The sequence below is a fragment of the Procambarus clarkii genome, chromosome 70 (genome assembly GCF_040958095.1).
Source record: "Procambarus clarkii isolate CNS0578487 chromosome 70, FALCON_Pclarkii_2.0, whole genome shotgun sequence".
NCBI classification, from domain to species: domain Eukaryota; kingdom Metazoa; phylum Arthropoda; class Malacostraca; order Decapoda; family Cambaridae; genus Procambarus; species Procambarus clarkii.
Window position 1 is genome coordinate 27,563,466 of NC_091219.1, and position 18,623 is coordinate 27,582,088.

Sequence of the window (18,623 nt, forward strand, 5' to 3'; positions counted from 1 at the left end):
ATGGTATATTTACTCACTATAATGTTGGTGCTGAATGCAAACTACGAAAAAGCATTTATACTTCGAAGTCACTTCATTTCATTATGAAATTGGACGAAAACATTTGGTAGGTGGTACCATTTGACGTCGACGATCTAAGCGACAATGTTGTGGAGCGACTTGTCCAAAACATATTTTGTTGCCTGGTGAGCGAGTGCTGGAACATATCAACCTCACTGATCCTAACGTTGCACTTATTTGCTCAAATAGAAGCATTGGCGATATTAACTAGTAGAATGACTATATACAATAATAATTTGCATAAATAGCCACAGAACATTTAAGATTTAATGGTCCTGGTAGACAGTCTGGTTCGTTCTCGGTCCGTCTAATTACCTAAAGCTAATTAGGTAATTAGTCTTTTGGTAAAACCCCTCAATCCTTCGTTCTCTCTCAATCGATAATTCCGGGATCAAATCCCGTTCAAGACAGAAATGGTTGGGCATGTTTCCAATCACCTAACATCCCTGTTCACCTAGCAGCAAATAGGTACTACTGCAGGAGTTAGCTTGTTGTGGGGTTTCATCCTGGGAAGGGTCAGTAAATCGACCCAGGTCTTTATTGGCATGAATTCATTGAGTCTAGCTCTTTCCACTACCACCCACAGAATTGGGAATGGAGGTGTATAATAAATGAACTAAACTAAAAAATGGTAATTTGTTTCACAAACCCAGAACTGTTACAAAACCAGTATTTACCCAGGTCTTATCTCAATCTTATATATATATATATATATATATATATATATATATATATATATATATATATATATATATATATATATATATATTATATATATATATATTATATATATATATATTATATATATATATATATATATATATATATATATATATATATATATATATATATATATATATATATATATATACTTATATTTACACTGTATATACAATTCTTACAGTCTTGTAAAGCCACTAACACAGGAGAAATGTGGCGAGTGGGATACTGCAAGGGGTCCATTTTGGGGCCACCCTTTTTTGTCATATACATCAATGACATAGATGAGGATACAATATTACAAACCACACCATCAAATTTACAGATGATACTATGATTTATAGCAAAGTGGGAAGTGAAGATGTTATTGAGAACTTAAAGAGAGATCTACATGCGCTCTACAAATGGTCAGAAGACTAGCAAATGCTTTATAATATCGATAAATGCAAGACCTTGCATGTGGGGCATAACAATCCAGGTCACAGCTACCAAATTAACATCATTATCTTGCAGAAGATTGATGAAGAAAAGGAACTTGGAGTCAGAATCCACCATTCACTAAATACTGCACAACAAGAGTGATAGGGCTGATCTCATTGAAGCATTCAAAATTCTGTACTGAAGAATTTGGATGATGATTCAGACAATTTCTTCAAAAGGTCAGATGTAATGCAAACAAGGATGTAACAGTTTTAGGCTCAACAAACCACAGTGTAGGACTATAAACAGAAGATGCTTTCTCACCCACAGGGTTATAAACCCATGGAACTCCCTTACCTGCTGAGGCCATAAATGCCAAAACTCTGCTGAACTTTAAATTTCAGCTGGAAAAAAATCATCAGGACAAATGGGGGACTTTTGACAAGCTGCTGGGTTTCCTGTCCTTATTGAGGCCAATATGGTGTTGGTAGCCCTTAGTAAAATTCAGATAAATACACTCTACGACTACAGTAAAAATTCTAATTATACAAATAATTACAATAATATTTAAATTTAAACAGTACTGATATCTGATATTAATGAGCAAATATATCTCAGCTTAAAGTCAAAATAGTTAAATGTAAGTACAAAAATAAAGATCTGAATAAAGTGAATTTTTTTGCTAATTAAATTGTAATTTAAAGAACAAATGAACTGAGATTTAAATAAATCCTCTGCTAGGATAGAGATCAGTAATAGTAGCTTCTGGGAGCTACACGGAGCTTTCCTCAGAAAATACAGTTTTACACAGGTATTTCACATGCAATTACTTTTCAAATTTTTGTACTGTAGTCATTTAAAATTGTCGTTATCATTGGATTAGGCTAGATAAATCTCATAGTTTTATGGTAAGTCTGTTAGGTTAGCTTATGTTTTGTAACATTAGTGTCTTACGAAATACTAGGTTTGCTTTTAGAGTATGCATACTAGCTTAATCTTACACGTTACAAAAATTGTGGGAGTGGAATGTTCCCTGACCTGAGCTTCCAGGGCAGCTGGCCATCTCTGCCGATACCTCGACCCTCACACATCGCCACTATTATATTCAGCCTCAAGCTGCCCATCTTCTGCTGCTTCTTGGTTAACACCGTCACCAGCACCGTCACTGGACACCGTCACTGATAATTAACACGGGTACTGGTCGATTCGTATATAACCGTTTAGGATTACGTCGGTTAGGTACACGTTCGTACGAACAATTTTATATATGTTGGAATCCTTTCGTATATATACATATGCGCTGGCTTGTGTTCGCTGCTGTTCTCGTCTTTTATTATTTAGATATACAAGAGTATAATTAGAGTAATTAATAAGAGTTCTTACATTCTTGTACAGCCACTAGCAGCCACGAGCGTTTCCGGCTATGACAATAAGGTGACTGAAACGAGACAATAGAATTTGAGAATAACTTAAAAAGGTGAATAATCAGATGGCACATGATCATTAAATTTGTTTATTTATTTATTTACTTATTTACTGATTGATTTATTATTTTTAGACACATTGGGTTGTGAGAGTACACAACATTGATGTTTGAACGTTACATTCTTGCAAAGCCACTTTTTTTTATTTTTTATTAACAAGTTTAGGTATACACAGCAATGTGTTGCTACCCTTTTCTATAGAAAAGATTACACAGTGTACATAAAAAACTAGCTATAAGTTCATTTAATATTCCCATTTCACAGGATGGTTAATCATATATGAAATCAGGGGAGCAAATATCAGCCTCAATGCAAAAACAAATCAACTCTGACTAAACAACTAGCTATAAGTTCATCTAATAGTCCCATCTCACAGAATGGTTAGTCATATATGGATTTAGGGGAGAAAATACCAGCTTCAATACAAAAACAAATCAACCGTGATTAAATTAAAAATAGATATATACTTATTATATTAATTAAAATTAAAAATAATTAATAAAATATAAATTAAAATTAAATTAAGGGAAGAGATTATAGCTCCTGCAATTAGTGCTAATTAGTTACGCCATTAAGATGATGAGATAATGGAGCGAGTATAAGGCTTACTCGCTACACTATAATAAACTAATAAGTTAACTCAGTTATAAACTACCTATAAATTAATTTGAAAACAAAAACAGTCCCATACCAAACGATTTTCCTTCCAAGTTACAGAAATTTCATTTTTTTAATTTATTCTCGAAATCTATATATGGTCTGACTGGAAGATGAGAACAGCAGCGAATGCAAGCCAGCGCACACGTGTGTATGTACGAAAGGGTGGTTTTATGGATACGAAAATGTCATTGAAGGAATGCTTGGAGGAAAGCAGCCTCAGTGTGCTTCAGCACTAGTAAAGGACGGGAGTGGTTGTGCAGCGTGGCCTTAACACCATAATTTGTGGAAATATGTTGGCCTGGAGGGTAACATCTCGCCTCCTGCCAGTAAGTTAACACCGCTGTGATAGCGGGTGTATGTAGACAGGTGCGCCACATGCACCTTATCGTCTCTCGCACCACGACCAAAATAGCTGTCATCTTAGATTGTGTCAGTGAACCCTGCTTGAGGCGGCTCCTGCGTGGCTCCTTATCTTTCACCGCGGTGACACGTGTTGTTGTTGCCTCTGCCGCGGTGACACCTGTTGTTGCCTCTGCCGCGGTGACACCTGTTGTTGCCTCTGCCGCGGTGACACCTGTTGTTGCCTCTGCCGCGGTGACACCTGTTGTTGCCTCTGCCGCGGTGACACCTGTTGTTGCCTCTGCCGCGGTGACACCTGTTGTTGCCTCTGCCGCGGTGACACCTGTTGTTGCCTCTGCCGCGGTGACACCTGTTCTTGCCTCTGCCGCGGTGACACCTGTTCTTGCCTCTGCCGCGGTGACACCTGTTCTTGCCTCTACTGTGGTACCACCTGTTGTTGCCTCTGCTGTGGTACCACCTGTTGTTGCAATTGCCACATCTGTTGTTGCCTCTGCCGCGGTGACACCTGTTCTTGCCTCTGCCGCGGTGACACCTGTTCTTGCCTCTGCTGTGGTACCACCTGTTGTTGCCTCTGCTGTGGTACCACCTGTTGTTGCAATTGCCACATCTGTTGTTGCCTCTGCCTGCGGTAACACCTGTTGTTGCCTTTGCAACACTTGTTTTTGCCTCTGCTGTAGTAACATGTGTTGTTGCCCCTGTAACAGCTGTTGTCGCCCCTGTAACAGCTGTTGTTGCGCCCCTGTAACAGCTGTTGTTGCGCCCCTGTAACAGCTGTTGTTGCGCCCCTGTAACAGCTGTTGTTGCGCCCCTGTAACAGCTGTTGTTGCGCCCCTGTAACAGCTGTTGTTGCGCCCCTGTAACAGCTGTTGTTGCGCCCCTGTAACAGCTGTTGTTGCGCCCCTGTAACAGCTGTTGTTGCGCCCCTGTAACAGCTGTTGTTGCGCCCCTGTAACAGCTGTTGTTGCGCCCCTGTAACAGCTGTTGTTGCGCCCCTGTAACAGCTGTTGTTGCGCCCCTGTAACAGCTGTTGTTGCGCCCCTGTAACAGCTGTTGTTGCGCCCCTGTAACAGCTGTTGTTGCGCCCCTGTAACAGCTGTTGTCGCCTCCTGTAACAGCTGTTGTCGCCTCCTGTAAGAGCTGTTGTCGCCTCCTGCAACCGCTGTTGTCGCCCCCCCTGCAACCGCTGTTGTCGCCCCCCCTGCAACCGCTGTTGTCGCCCCCCCTGCAACCGCTGTTGTCGCCCCCCCCTGCAACCGCTGTTGTCGCCCCCCCCCCTGCAACCGCTGTTGTCACCCCCCTGCAACCGCTGTTGTCGCCCCCCCCTGCAACCGCTGTTGTCGCCCCCCCCTGCAACCGCTGTTGTCGCCCCCCCCTGCAACCGCTGTTGTCGCCCCCCCCTGCAACCGCTGTTGTCGCCCCCCCCTGCAACCGCTGTTGTCGCCCCCCCCCCTGCCACCGCTGTTGTCGCCCCCCCCTGCAACCGCTGTTGTCGCCCCCCCCTGCAACCGCTGTTGTCGCCCCCCTGCAACCGCTGTTGTCGCCCCCCTGCAACCGCTGTTGTCGCCCCCCTGCAACCGCTGTTGTCGCCCCCCTGCAACCGCTGTTGTAGCCCCCCTGCAACAGCTGTTGTTAGCCTCCCTGCAACAGCTGTTGTAGCCTCTACAACAGCTGAGGTGGTGTTGAAGGGGGAAGACTTTATCTGCATCTCGGTTTTTAAACCCAAAATGTACAGTACAGTGCAAGGATTTTGTATCCTGCTAAAATTTAACTCTGTTATTTGAATATCAAATTCTTGTACAGTATAAAATAATATCATTTTAATTATTTTGTGTATGGCAGGTGGTGAGGCCGAAAAATGTGCAGTGGCTAGTAGTGGGTAGCCGTTGGTCATCTGGCCTCACTGGTAATGAAACCATGGCCGAGGATGATCCAGAGATGTGGCAGCTTGTGCAGGAGGAAAAATTTCGCCAGAAACGTGGCCTTGAGCTCATCGCATCTGAAGTATGTAACATTTCTCTGACAAATATTTATTTGCCAAAGCTTGTGGCAGGTTTATTTTTAGTATTTCTTATCTTTGTGATTCTGGGATAACATGGACCAAAAAAAAAAATGAATGTACTGTAATGGCAAATTCTGGGTGAGCCCTGGTTCTCAGAAGCTATACACTCAGATGGTTCCCATCTACCAGATTGCTTCAGTTATGAAGTGCTTAGGCCTACCAGGGACCAGAGCCCAGTTGAAAAGCAGATTTGCAATAGGTACGCTGACAGAGAACTCTATTAACGTTAAGTTCAGCTAAACTATTGATCCTTTGGCGATAAACCTGTGTTTTTATACCCTCAAGCAAAGAAATCCAGGGGTGTCAAATCTGGAGAACACTTAGGCCGAGATTAAGGTCATGCACATCCAATCCAATGATTGCGAAAGCATTTTTATCAAGAATGCCATCGTCAAGAAGCTGTGTTTTAAGAACCTGCTTAAGCATATCAAGGTAGACAGTACCTGTTACAGATGCTTCTTGAAAGAAGAATGGGCCATAAATTTTGGATTTAGTCATTCCAAGTCACACTTTTAACTTTTGGCATGTTTCTTTGCCATTCTATGAATTCAGATGATTTTTCATCTTACCAGATATGACAAGTGTGTAAATTAACTCTACTGACATGTGTAGAAAGTTGCTTCATCATATAAGATTTTATCCAATGAACCATTTTTTGATTTGATTGACAAATTCTTCATACCTTGCTTCTTGATTTCTCAATTTGAATAATTCTCTTCATTTAAGGCACACAGTACCTGAATGTGATAGACCTTTTTCATCAGTGTCGAACGCAAGATTCTATGAAGTGTTTCTTGGATATGTTCATTCTTCGACTGACATTTCTAACCAACGTTGTTGGTTCAACCTCGAACAATTGCTGTACTCCCTCAATACTATCGCGTTCTTTCCTTGGGCATCCTCTTCCCACATCCTCATGTACAGATCCAGTTTTATTAAATATGTTCCAAAAGTTCATGAATCGCTTTGGTTTATGGACCGATTCTATGAAATTTCCTTGTAAATCTTTCTCTTATTTAATTATATATCGCAATCCTTTGATATGGGTTGTCACAACAAAGGTGTGCTCTTGTGCACTCATTATTAGAGTTAGGGTTCTGAAGAGAGATTAAATAATTTTGAATTTTTTATGCTTATTGTTAATATGATAAATGTCAATAAATGGGAGTTTTAAACAAATTTTTTGGATTTCATAGAAATGGCCAATTCTGGCACGCACTAAATAATTTGTGCATAACTATCTGACTGTAATCCTGCACTTTAATGGATGGGCAGGGGCCCATCATCTTGGTAAAGGGCCCCAGTGCATTGCTTTGCCTAGGGCCTAAACTGCTGTTAAGACAACCTTGACTACTACTGGTCAATGACTACTAAACTACTCTACTACTAAACTACTACTCTACTACTAAATGACTACTGGTCATTTTACAATTGTCATGTGCTAATACTTAGCTTTTTACAAAACAATTTTTTTTTTGTTTCCTTAACTTTTCTTTGGTTTCTGTTTTCCTAGCAATCACTTTATGCATCTTTTCACTGTGGTGTGGCTTGTTTATCCTTTCCAAATCACAAAAACATGTTTGAGCTGTCCAGCCTCAACCCTCCCTCGATGTGGGCAACAGTATCCAAATGGCAGTGCATTATGTTTGAGGACAGGTTGAAGAAATGGGAGTTAGCTTTCAACTGATGGATAAACAACTAATTATCTTTTAATCATTGCAGAACTTCTGCACACGTTCAGGGCTGGAAGCTCTAGGGTCCTGCCTCAACAACAAATACTCTGAGGGCTATCCTGGCCAGAGGTACTATGGTGGTACAGATGTTATAGACAAGGTAAAGGTTGTCTTTAGTTTCCTTAGTATAATTAGGTATCCCAGTAGGGAACCTGTTTATTTTTCTTCAAGTAGGTTTTCATTAAAGCTATATTTTTTCATTGAAGCTATATCCTCATTGTGTATTGTCTTGAAATCATTTTATGATCATGAAATAAAAATGCCTTTCATTATTGGGAAGAGGAGTCCAGTGACAACTATTGTTTTTAATACAGTACAGTACAGTACTGTATTAGCATTTTTTGCAGTTCTGAAAGAAAATGTAAATGATATATTGGTTAGTCTGTAGCAGTTTTGTCAACCAACTTGCAATCACAACTGTGAATGCCTGACTGATTACTACTGCAACTGTGAATGCTTGACTGCTTTTGGTTATAACTGCCTGTGAGCAGTCTTGACAGTGAATGCTTGATTGATTGTGACTTGTGAGAATATAAATATGTATGTATGTATGTATGTATTGTGACAGGTCTTGACCGCCAATCAGGTATTCCAGAATTGCCAATTTCCACAATGGCGTACTCTGCCTTAAGAGGAGTCAATGTCCCTCTAGAGCGTTCGACGGTGGCCACCCTAGAGTGATGCAGCACCCTCCACTCTAGAGCTTCTCACTGATGGAGCCCTACTTCCCTCCCTAGGTGCCACTGTTCACCTCTGGGAAGCACCTCAGTCAAACTACGGAGCAGAGTCCCTCCGAACTCAGCCTTGCACTCTGCAGTGAGTGAGGTAACTCGACAACATCTCTAGTTTCCTTGCTGGGGTGTCCGTGGCCACAGAAACTCAAGGTTTACCCAGGTCGAGTTGCCTCTCCATAAGGTTATGCAGCAGGACCCTTGGTAGTGAGCGACTCAGATTTCCCGCCTTCCACCTGCAGGGCGCCTGACGTCATGCTACGTGACGCCTGGGGTGCAACAACATTGGTCAATCTAGCCAATTCCCCAGTTGCGACCAATCACAGCCACACCTGATGCTGTATCCAGCATTCACTTCCTGAGCGAGAAAGCTCTCCTCTAGTGAGCTGCTCTGCCATATTTGATGATGGAGTCGTCTCCTAGCCTTGCCTCCCCCCCCAATTAAACCTAAAATCTGTATTTCTTCTAACTGTAGCATCTTGCTTCCTTTCAAGTGTCACAAAATCAACTAAACCTTCTCCTAGATATATACAGATAGGAAAGTATGACTCTTATATGCAGGAAATAGGGGCATACAGGCTGAACTCCATACATGTATGTATACCCTCTGGTAATGTTTAATTTATGTATTGTTAAGTATTTTTAAATTGATTTCAGTTCATTTTAATTTCTATTATGAGTTTTATCATAAAAAATACTTTCAGGTTGAAAGACTTTGTCAAGAGCGTGCCTTAAATGCCTTCCGTCTGAAGCCAGAAGATTGGGGGACTAATGTTCAGCCATATTCAGGGTCCCCAGCCAACTTTGCTGTATACACAGGTCTACTTAAACCACATGATCGCATCATGGGTCTTGACCTACCTGAAGGTGGACAGTAAGTGATGAGTTGGCACTCTTGTCCTAGGAACATGTCAGGAGAATCATCTTGTGCATACATATCTTGTTTAGTGCTCTCTTGACCACTGATGTTACATGGATTAGGTGAGCATATTTGCCTTGTGTAGACTAGTTTTAGCTTGATTCAAAATGTAGAGAAGTCCAGAGCATAAATTGTTGGAACTGTGTGTTGCTCTGGAAGCTGAACCGGACAGACTATGTAAAAAATTAAGCAATAGTTTATATGCTGCTGTTCATAAATTCCATTTAACATAGAATGCATTTTGCTGCTGTTCATTGTAAAAACAACTTATTTTTAGTTGAATAGTAAAAGAACTTGTGTAACATTCTAGTTTGACTCATGGCTTCATGACTGACAACAAAAGAATATCTGCAACTTCTATCTTCTTTGAGTCTATGTCGTACAAGCTCAACCCTGCCTCAGGGCAGATTGACTATGACAAACTCCATGAACATGCTCGTCTCTTCCGGCCAAGAATGATCATTGCAGGTGCCAGCGCTTATGCAAGACTAATTGACTACAAGAGAATGAGAGAGGTAAAGAATTGTAAGATTAATACGAGCATAAAGTTGATTTATTTTGGAGAGTGGTGTGTACTTTTAGTGCATAACAAAGTTTGGTGTATGTTGACAATGCAAGAGTTCTTATTTTACATGTTTGTCTTGGGTAACTATCTCTAGTGACTTCAATGGGGACAGAAAGCAGGGTGCATGTTCAAATTTCACCCCCCCCCCCTCCATCCCCATTATTAATGAAGATGTTTACCAGTTGTATTTTGAACTAAAACGCTGTTTTAGAAAGTGTGATTTCGGTGGGATGGCAACTTCCTGGAATTATTTGAGTGAAAAAGCATCTGTTGCCTCATTACCCAAGTGTAGTTTCAGGACGAGAGCTACGCTTTTGGAGTCTCATCTTTCCAGCACTCTGTTATATAATGCTGTGAAACTACATGTAGTTTTGGTCGCCACCACCTTCTCACTTAACTTGTCCCAACCATTTACCACTCTGCAAAAGTGAACTTTCAATAAAGATTTTTTTTTGGCAGCTTTGTTTAGTTAGCTTAAATCTATGACCTCTTGTTCTTGATGTTCCAGGTTTCAAGAATTCTCTTATTTTGTTGATTGTCATTACTATTTTGTATGTAGTGATCAAATCTTTTTCTTCCATCTTCTAGCTTTGGCATATTTAATGCCTCTAATCTCTCCTAGTAAGTCTTGTCTTTCAGATCCGGAAACCATTTTATTGCACGTCTTTACACCTTTTCCATTTTTTGTGTGTGTTTGAGATATGGGCACTGTACTACTACTAAATATTCCAATTTTGGTCTCAAAGGTTGTGAACAATTTCTTTAGTATTTTGCCACAAATGTGTTTAAAAGCAATTCTAAAATTGGAACGCGTAGTATAGGCTCCTCAGTGTTTTTTATATGATCCTCGGGTGACAGTTTTCTGTCTAGAACCACCTCTAGAGCTCTTTCTATATCAGAATTCTTTCAAGCTTTTCCAAATTACCACTTAGGTAATTACATAATTTATAGATTGTTTGCCCATTTTCTCCTTTTGCACATTGTATAGCATGGCATTTATTCATATTAAATTCCATTTGCCAAGTGTTGCTCCATACACTTATTTTGTCCAGGTCTTCTTCAAGGGCACGACAATCGTCTAAGTGCCAGGATTGTGCAAGGGAACGAGGGTGTCTGGTGCCAGGATTCGGCAAGGGAACTAGGGTGTCTGGTGCCAGGATTAGGCAAGGGAACTAGGGTGTCTGGTGCCAGGATTAGGCAAGGGAACGAGGGTGTCTGGTGCTAGGATTGTGCAAGGGAACGAGGGTGTCTGGTGCCAGGATTGTGCAAGGGAACGATGGTGTCTGGTGCCAGGATTGTGCAAGGGAACGAGGGTGTCTGGTGCAAGGGAACAAGGGTGTCTAGTGCCAGGATTGTGAAAGGGGATGAGGGTTCTGGCATAGTGAGAACACATACTCCCCACACTTTGCGAGCGATTTGATCTAGGTTTGTATCCTGACCAAGAATGATTGACTATTCACCAGTACTCAACTGTATGCCTCTGTTCATCCAGAAGTGATTGGGTAACTGGTTGTTAAACAAAAAGCAGCTTGTATTCCTGGGAAACTAGTGGGTAAGGCTTACCATGAACTAAGGAAAGGGAAAGCTCTTAACCTTTTAACAAGAGTCAGGCAATCTTCTGTTTCTGTGCCCATCTTGGGAGGTAGGTGGGGTGGGGGGGAGAATGAGGGTGTCTAGTACTAGGATTGTTAAAGTGTATTGTTTTGATTCTTAAAGATAGTTTTGTTTGTGCATGATAATTGCTTGCAGACAAGTGGGTGCACTTGTTTGGATGAAACTGTTAGTATAGGTAATTTGTTTGAATTAAAACAATTGGGTCATATATCTATAATTATTTAGACAGTTTGACTTTTTGAATTGCCATTCTCATTAGTATAAATGAAGAATATAGAGAAATAATATACTTTGAATCAGATTGCAGATGAGGTGAAGGCCATTTTGTTGGCAGATATGGCACACATCTCTGGTCTGGTGGCAGCCTGATTTAATTCCCTCACCATTTGACCATTGCCATGTTGTTACGTCTACTACACACAAAACTCTACGGGGACCCAGGTATTCTTACTTATTGCTACTGCAGGTGTTATCTTAAGCTAACATAGGTTTCAAAATCCTTCAGTGGATAGAATTCAATAATGGCCCTTGGAAGTGGAATGAATTTCTCACACTTTGATGTTTTGGCCTGTCAGCACATACCCGACTAATATTCCAGGCATCTCAAAGTCCTGCTCAGCGAGGCCTAAAATGTTTATGCTCACTTATGTTTTCTCAGGTAGTTTGTGTCATGGCTATAAATTTGATATAAAAATATTTGCAAATGAAAGTAGTTGAGTATAGATTCAAAACAAAATATATGTTGATAATAGATTGTGTGATGGTGTTAGTATACACTGTACAAATGTTTGAGCATTTTAACATTCCTCATATTTTTCAACACTTACTTTTCAACATAAATAAAATAAAGAAAAGATGAAAATGTGTGCTTGTGATTGGTTTGGTTTGTTTCTGTAAAAAAGAAAAACTTAACACAGTTTTCTGGAGAGTAATTTGCAAAGAATAATGAAAAGATTTATAAAGCAGTTATTGTTTTGAGTAATAGGTGGTTGGCCGAGGTAATCCCTGGATGGTACCCCAATACTTTGGTTGGTCTCCTGATAATGTATTCCCACACAGTGCTCCAAAAAAATATAATTGGAATAAAATTTTTAATAAGAGATTTTCTGTTAATTTGAAATACATTGGATTTGTTTCATTACATTCAATTTTTTTTATATATATATATATTATAGGTCTGGTCTGATATTCTTCCGTCGTGGAATAAAGTCGGTAGACAAGAAAACTGGAAAACCAATATTGTATGACCTGGAACAACGCATTAACTCTGCTCTCTTTCCCGGACTGCAGGGTGGACCCCACAACCATGCTATTGCTGCTGTTGCCGTAGCACTTAGACAGGTGAGAGCCTGTGGTGTCATTTAAGCCATTTGCTCTGTATGCTGTTAATATAGGTAGAGCTGACAATTTATATCCAGGCTGACGAGCATAACATTGTTGCAGGCTACAACCCCAGAATTCAAAAAGTATCAAGAACAGGTGATGAGCAATTGTCGGACAATGGCAGATGAACTGCTGAAGTACGGCTACAACTTGGTCTCTGGTGGGTTCTAAATTTTCTTGTACTGTATGTTGTTTTGGCAGGATAAGCCATATCTTTGCCTTTAATCCAACACACACAATGTAAATAAATAAGAATGAGGTTAATTATATACTGTAAAATAGGAAATTGCAGCAACTTGAGGAGAATATACAAATCTTGTTTTGGATTACCATCTTTCACTCAATGCAAGTTATATCAGGGTAATTGTCTTTCACTCATTATATCACAGTAACTTCACTCGGTTATATTATAGTACTGTAATTACCCCATCTTTCACTCGGTATCAGTTATATGACAAAACTAACTAATATAATTATAATGTGTAATTACTTATGGTAAGTGCAGTTATAGGATGAGAGCTTCACCTGTGGTGTCCCATCTTCCCAGCACTGTCATATAACACTTTGAAACTATTGATGGCTATTGGTCTCCACCACCACCTCATTTAATTCAATTTTTTTTCCGCTTTGTTTCCTTAGTTTGAACCTTCATTGTTTTGTTAATGGAGTTTGTTTTAAAAAATTCTTCTTTGTCAATTTTATCGATTCCCATTGCTATTTTGTACATAATGATCAAACTGCCTCCTTTTTCTTCTGTTTTCAAGCTTTGGCATATTTAATGCCTCTTAACTTCTTGTTGTAGATCTTGTTTGAAGTTCTGTAAGCCATTGAGTTGCATGTCTTTACAGGCCCTATTCAGCTGCTGCACATTCCTACTTTAGTCTCACATAAGTTGTGAATAATTAATTTCGAACGAGCAACCATGTCCATAAGGATATGTTTGCTCGTTCCTAAGGGAGGAAGTTGCTGAATATTAAATGTCCTGGTGAATTTCAAATCCAGCATTAATGAAACATTCCCTTCCCTAATTCTCGTGGCCTGTTTAACACGTTGCTACATGAATATTTCCATTCTTGTTTCATAGGCTTCCCAGTCTATAGAATTCTAGTTGAAGTCACCAAGTATCAACAATCGTGATATATCTTTATCTGTTCCTACTATAATCTCTCTTGTGATCACTAAGAGTCCTTGTCGTTTGTCATCCAACTCCTCTGTCCATGTGTTGCTTGCTGCTGGATTGCGGGCATTTATCATTATCGGTTTATCATCCTGATTACAAATCTCCAGTGCCATTATATCAAAATTTATGTGGCTTGTTGATTATTAATTTTCTTACCTTCAGGTGTTCTTTCACCCTCATATCAACTCTCTCCTTTTTCTGTCACATCTCCAAATTGAGTAGCTTCTCGTGAATACAACTTCATTTAAAATAGTCTTAATTTTCGTCTGTTAGTACAACGGTCTGTGGTATCTTGAGTTGATGTCATTCCGTCTGTTAGTGTACTGTACAGTACATGATTTTCAGGAATGTGTTCCCACTCCCTTTGTCTTTTACGCCTCCCCCCTTGTCTTTTACTTAGGTGATGGTGATTATGTGCATACACCATTCCCATGACTTGGTGGGTGGGGAGGGGGGAGTGTTTTCAGAACTCGTGGTGGGTGTGAAGGAGTGAGTGCTCTCCAAAAAGGTATCTTTTCAACTTATTTTTCCACTTATATAGTTTCTTTTGTTTGTAGGTGGAACTGACAACCATTTGATCCTGGTAGATCTTCGGCCAAAAGGTCTGGATGGTGCAAGGGTAGAGAGTGTGTGCAACATGTGTAATATCACTGTCAACAAGAACTCTGTTCCTGGGGATAAGAGTGCTCTTACCCCTGGTGGGCTCAGGCTAGGTAAGTAAGAAATGTAAATAACATTTCTCATAAGTATAAATTTATAACAAAATTGTTAGTTTACTAGGCAGATTGGCAGAGATAAACAAGAAAAGTACTTAATAATTAAAGTAAACCTTTTCTCTTCATAAGGGATTTTCATGGACAGTGCCTGAAATGGGATGGAAGAACTGTAGCCACTTTTATGACCTAGAGATTAGTGTCTTATGAAGCCTTTTCTATGGGTTCTTGGGAAGGAGTAGTATTTGTAATTCGTGCACATTAGATTGTTGAATAACCCTCTTTAAATGTAGAATTCTTAGGAGTAAGTTATGTGGAATTAACAAAAACATTGAATTGCTTGCAATGGAACTTCTGAGAATTTTTAGCAGCTTATTGTTCATAATATGGTTGCATCAAGCTATACTAAGCTATTGTTTTTTTGCCATCCAAGTGTTGGTGGTCCATGGCAACCCGTGTACAGCTCTCCTATTTTTCTTCTGGAAGCAGAGTCTTCCCAGGGGCTGTGATTTCTGGGGAGCAACATGGTCTTTGGTGGGGACTTTGGAGGTAAAAGGTGGCTTGGCCAATGTTGGCCAGCTGAAGTAGGCTCTTGGTCAATTCAGGCTAGGGTTAGCATTCCTGTTTGTCTCCAGAATGCCATTCCCCACACCAGTAATTTTTTGTGTATACTCCTGTGTTACCTGCATGACAGGGTTCTGGGAGTTGTTCTACTTGAGCCAGGCTTCACTTGTGAGAGCTTGGTCCCCTAGGCTGTTGCTTGGAGTGGCCCATAGGTCCGTATATCCACCACAGCCCAGTTGGTCCGGCACTCCTTGGAGAAAATTATGTAGTTTTCTCTTGAAGATGTCCACCGTTGTTCCGGCAATATTTCTTATACTCGCTGGGAGGATGTTTAACTGCAGACCTCTGATGTTTATACAATGTTCTGATTGTGCCTATGGCACCCCTGCTCTAAACAATTTTGATAGTTTATACTGTATTAGGGAGTTTTGGTTGTTCTCAAGGTTGTAGTCTCGTTTGTAACCAGCAGTGGTCTGTTTTGGTTCGCTGACTTTCTGGGTGCTTCCTTGGTGGTGGCAGACATGAATAAATTCACAATAATTTTATAACAAGAACCATTGCTCCCTGCACCTCTTTGAGGAGCCAGGTTCTGGCTTGTCCCCCAGTAGGCCTAAGAGAACTCCATGACTGATGGCACCTAATAGTTTGGCATACTATCATAGTGTGGCAAAACTTCAAAGAGCCACAAGGAGATTTAAGCAGAAAAGGGCATTTTGTTACTTAATCTTTGTCTGAATGTTATCTTGAGATGATTTCGGGGCTTTTAGTGTCCCCGCGGCCCGGTCCTCGACCAGGCCTCCACCCTCAGGAAGCAGCCCGTGACAGCTGACTAACACCCAGGTACCTATTTTACTGCTAGGTAACAGGGGCATAGGGCGAAAGAAAATCTGCCCATTGTTTCTCGCCGGCACTAGGGATCGAACCCGGGACCACAAGTCCAGCGTGCTGTCCGCTCGGCTCCCAAATGACTTTTGTTTGGCATTATAAAAACTAGTTTATTGATGCTAGAGATAATTTTAACCAACTAAGTGGTCATTTGAGTGTTACCATTATACTCTACTTCCACAGGAACCCCAGCACTCACATCACGTAATTTCAAGAATGAAGAATTTAAGTATGTTGTTGAGCTCTTGGACCGAGCCTGCTGCATTGCCCTTGATGCAAAGAAAAAATCTGGAAAGAAACTTTCAGATTTTAAAGCAATAATTGTAAATGATGTAGAAATCAAGACAAAAATTGAAGCCTTACAAGCTGAAGTTAATGAATTTTCGTTGAAATTCCCAATGCCTGGGTTTGACGACCATTAATTTGTTCTTATCAATGTTGAGAGCTTTGGGTGGTAAAAAAGTGTCAATATGAGGGAAAACACATTAGTCTGAAAATTAATAAATAATATTGGTTTGTCACAGCCAGCCTTAATGCAGTGTCTGCATAAATTTTGACCTTAAAGATTTATAGTAACGCTTTGGGCGAGCGAGCGCCAAACCACCCGTAGGTGGACCAGGCATTCCACGTGAGCGCGCGATAATACTGAAAAGTGTATGATCTTTTCAATTTTGTCACCTTAATTCTTATCAAAGATTTTTAATTTTATTATCAATGTGTTTGCAATAGTATTCCCTGCAGGAGTACTGTCTATGCACAATGTCCAAAACCGCAGTGCATCCCACCTACAGCCAAGCCAAAGGTTTTGAAATTTTTGACGCTCCGATGCGTCATTCCGGCACATTCGTCTAATAAATTTTTGTTGCCATATTGCGTCGTCCCCAAGCGAAAGTGTTAAGCTGCAGTGAAGAAAGATGTACTGTGAACACATTTATGTTAATGAGGAAATTATGTAGTTTATGAAAAGCTATTCCCCCAGGACTTTGAAGCATAACAAATACAGTCAAATTAAAGATTTAACATCATTGCAGAAAGAAATGGCAAGTGCAGCTTCAACTTCAGTTGTTTCACAGCAAACACAGCGAAACTACGACGTTCGAACAACCAATATAGCAAGTTGTAACGTTCTAATACGTCAAACACGTTAAGCCAAGATGTAACAACTTTATTACAAGTTGTAACAAGCAGAAAATAGTGACTGTTACGGTTTGTGTTTCCAGGGTTTCTAATACAGTATAAAGTTCCTTGTGCAATTGTGTTATTGACTAGCTGTGGCTGTCTGGTTAAATGGAAAGAAGAGAGAGAGAGTGCACATTTCTAATATATTCAATTTCACAATGCTTGTGGGTATACAATATATTTTGTTGTTCCATTGTCTGTGGAGATAGAGATTGTCTGGTTTGCCAACTCTAGAACTCCCATCATTACCCCCTCCCCACCATCACCATCCCGTCAAATAACTGTTTGGTAATTTGTTTGAAATTTTTTTCTTTAAATTTCATACATTTGAACTTCATACAAAGTTCGTTCATTGAGACGGTGGCCAGTGTGTGGCAATTTTCCCATAAATGTTCATTGTTAATTATTAAACCTTTAAAACCGAGATATAGTTTTTATCACAATTTAAATCACTTGTCAAAGTTTAGTAGCAACTCTTGGTTCTATACATTATAGGGATGTGTTCTGCAACTCTACATTTATGTATATTTCACTTACATTTTTGTTATGGAACTTGATGGGGGGGAAAAGCTGAATGCCATTGAGGGCAAGAACAAAATTCCTTGTGTAATGTGAAGTTTCATTGACAATGTAACCTTACACCTTGTGAGAGCTTGGTCCAACAGGCCAAGGGGGGGTGGGGAACTGACATTGCCTCCAGATGCAGAGATGATTATACCACATCATTGTTTCATGTGGCACCACTCAAGCCTGCACAGTGAACTAGTGTCAACCAGGAAAGTCCCAACATCCAGATACCTGAGCTCACAGTAACAAAAAGGTGGGGACCTCAAGAAGACAGACAGCTTAGTCATCACCAACAACAACTTTAACAGGGCCTGGTGACTAAAGATTTGGATGGTTCCAGTTTGCAACATCAAGAAGCAATCAAGTGGGTTCTCCTAGAAATTAAAACAAGCAATATGATTTCTTCCAAAATGAGCCTATTGGCTTTCAGGAAACTTTGTGCAATTTGGCATAAATAAGTGTCCACTGCTGCTGGATCATGTAGAGGCCTCATGGATAATGGTGTTAATTCTTTTAATTGTACATTATCTGATTAATGGGGGGTGGATAATTTAAAATTCTTATTTCTTGAGTATAGTAATTTGAGGATTCGCAAAAATTTTCTTTGTTTAATGAGGATTCTACTATATATAGAGTACACTGAATTCTTGGCGAGGGCCAAAATTCTGCACTACTAGGCCAATGTGATGACCACTTCCCACCTGCTAACCATAATGGTAATTTTTACCAACTACTTGATTCATGACAAAATTAAAAGTAAAAAACTGTACTAAAAATATCAGAGCCCTTTATCTATGATGTAAATGCTAACTTCTACAAAGATATTA

At 40.1% G+C, this 18,623-nt stretch overlaps 2 protein-coding genes across 5 annotated transcripts in view; one reads left to right on the plus strand and one right to left on the minus strand.

Annotated features, from left to right (window-relative positions):
* Positions 1 to 2,429, minus strand: part of Dhfr (dihydrofolate reductase) — a 30,520-nt gene extending 28,091 nt beyond the window's left edge. The window contains exon 1 of one of the 4 annotated variants that reach the window (XR_011224189.1): positions 2,239 to 2,429. Coding sequence is in view for 1 of the 4 variants with exons in the window: in XM_045770518.2 (XP_045626474.1) it covers positions 2,239 to 2,324 (86 nt within the window). In the remaining 3 variants the exon portion in view is untranslated. Of the gene's footprint in view, positions 1 to 17; positions 268 to 2,238 lie in introns of those variants that run through there. The other 3 variants (XR_011224188.1, XR_011224190.1, XM_045770518.2) reach the window with 3 other exon arrangements.
* A 1,056-nt stretch (positions 2,430 to 3,485) lies between these two features.
* Positions 3,486 to 17,653, plus strand: LOC123775367 (serine hydroxymethyltransferase, mitochondrial). Its single transcript, XM_045770516.2, is given in 11 exon segments — positions 3,486 to 3,670; positions 5,544 to 5,705; positions 7,486 to 7,596; positions 8,932 to 9,101; positions 9,457 to 9,661; positions 11,626 to 11,691; positions 11,693 to 11,766; positions 12,501 to 12,666; positions 12,769 to 12,868; positions 14,446 to 14,601; positions 16,234 to 17,653. Coding segments are annotated over 11 exon segments (1,485 nt in total). The 5' UTR covers positions 3,486 to 3,634; the 3' UTR covers positions 16,473 to 17,653.
* Positions 17,654 to 18,623: the final 970 nt, after the last annotated feature.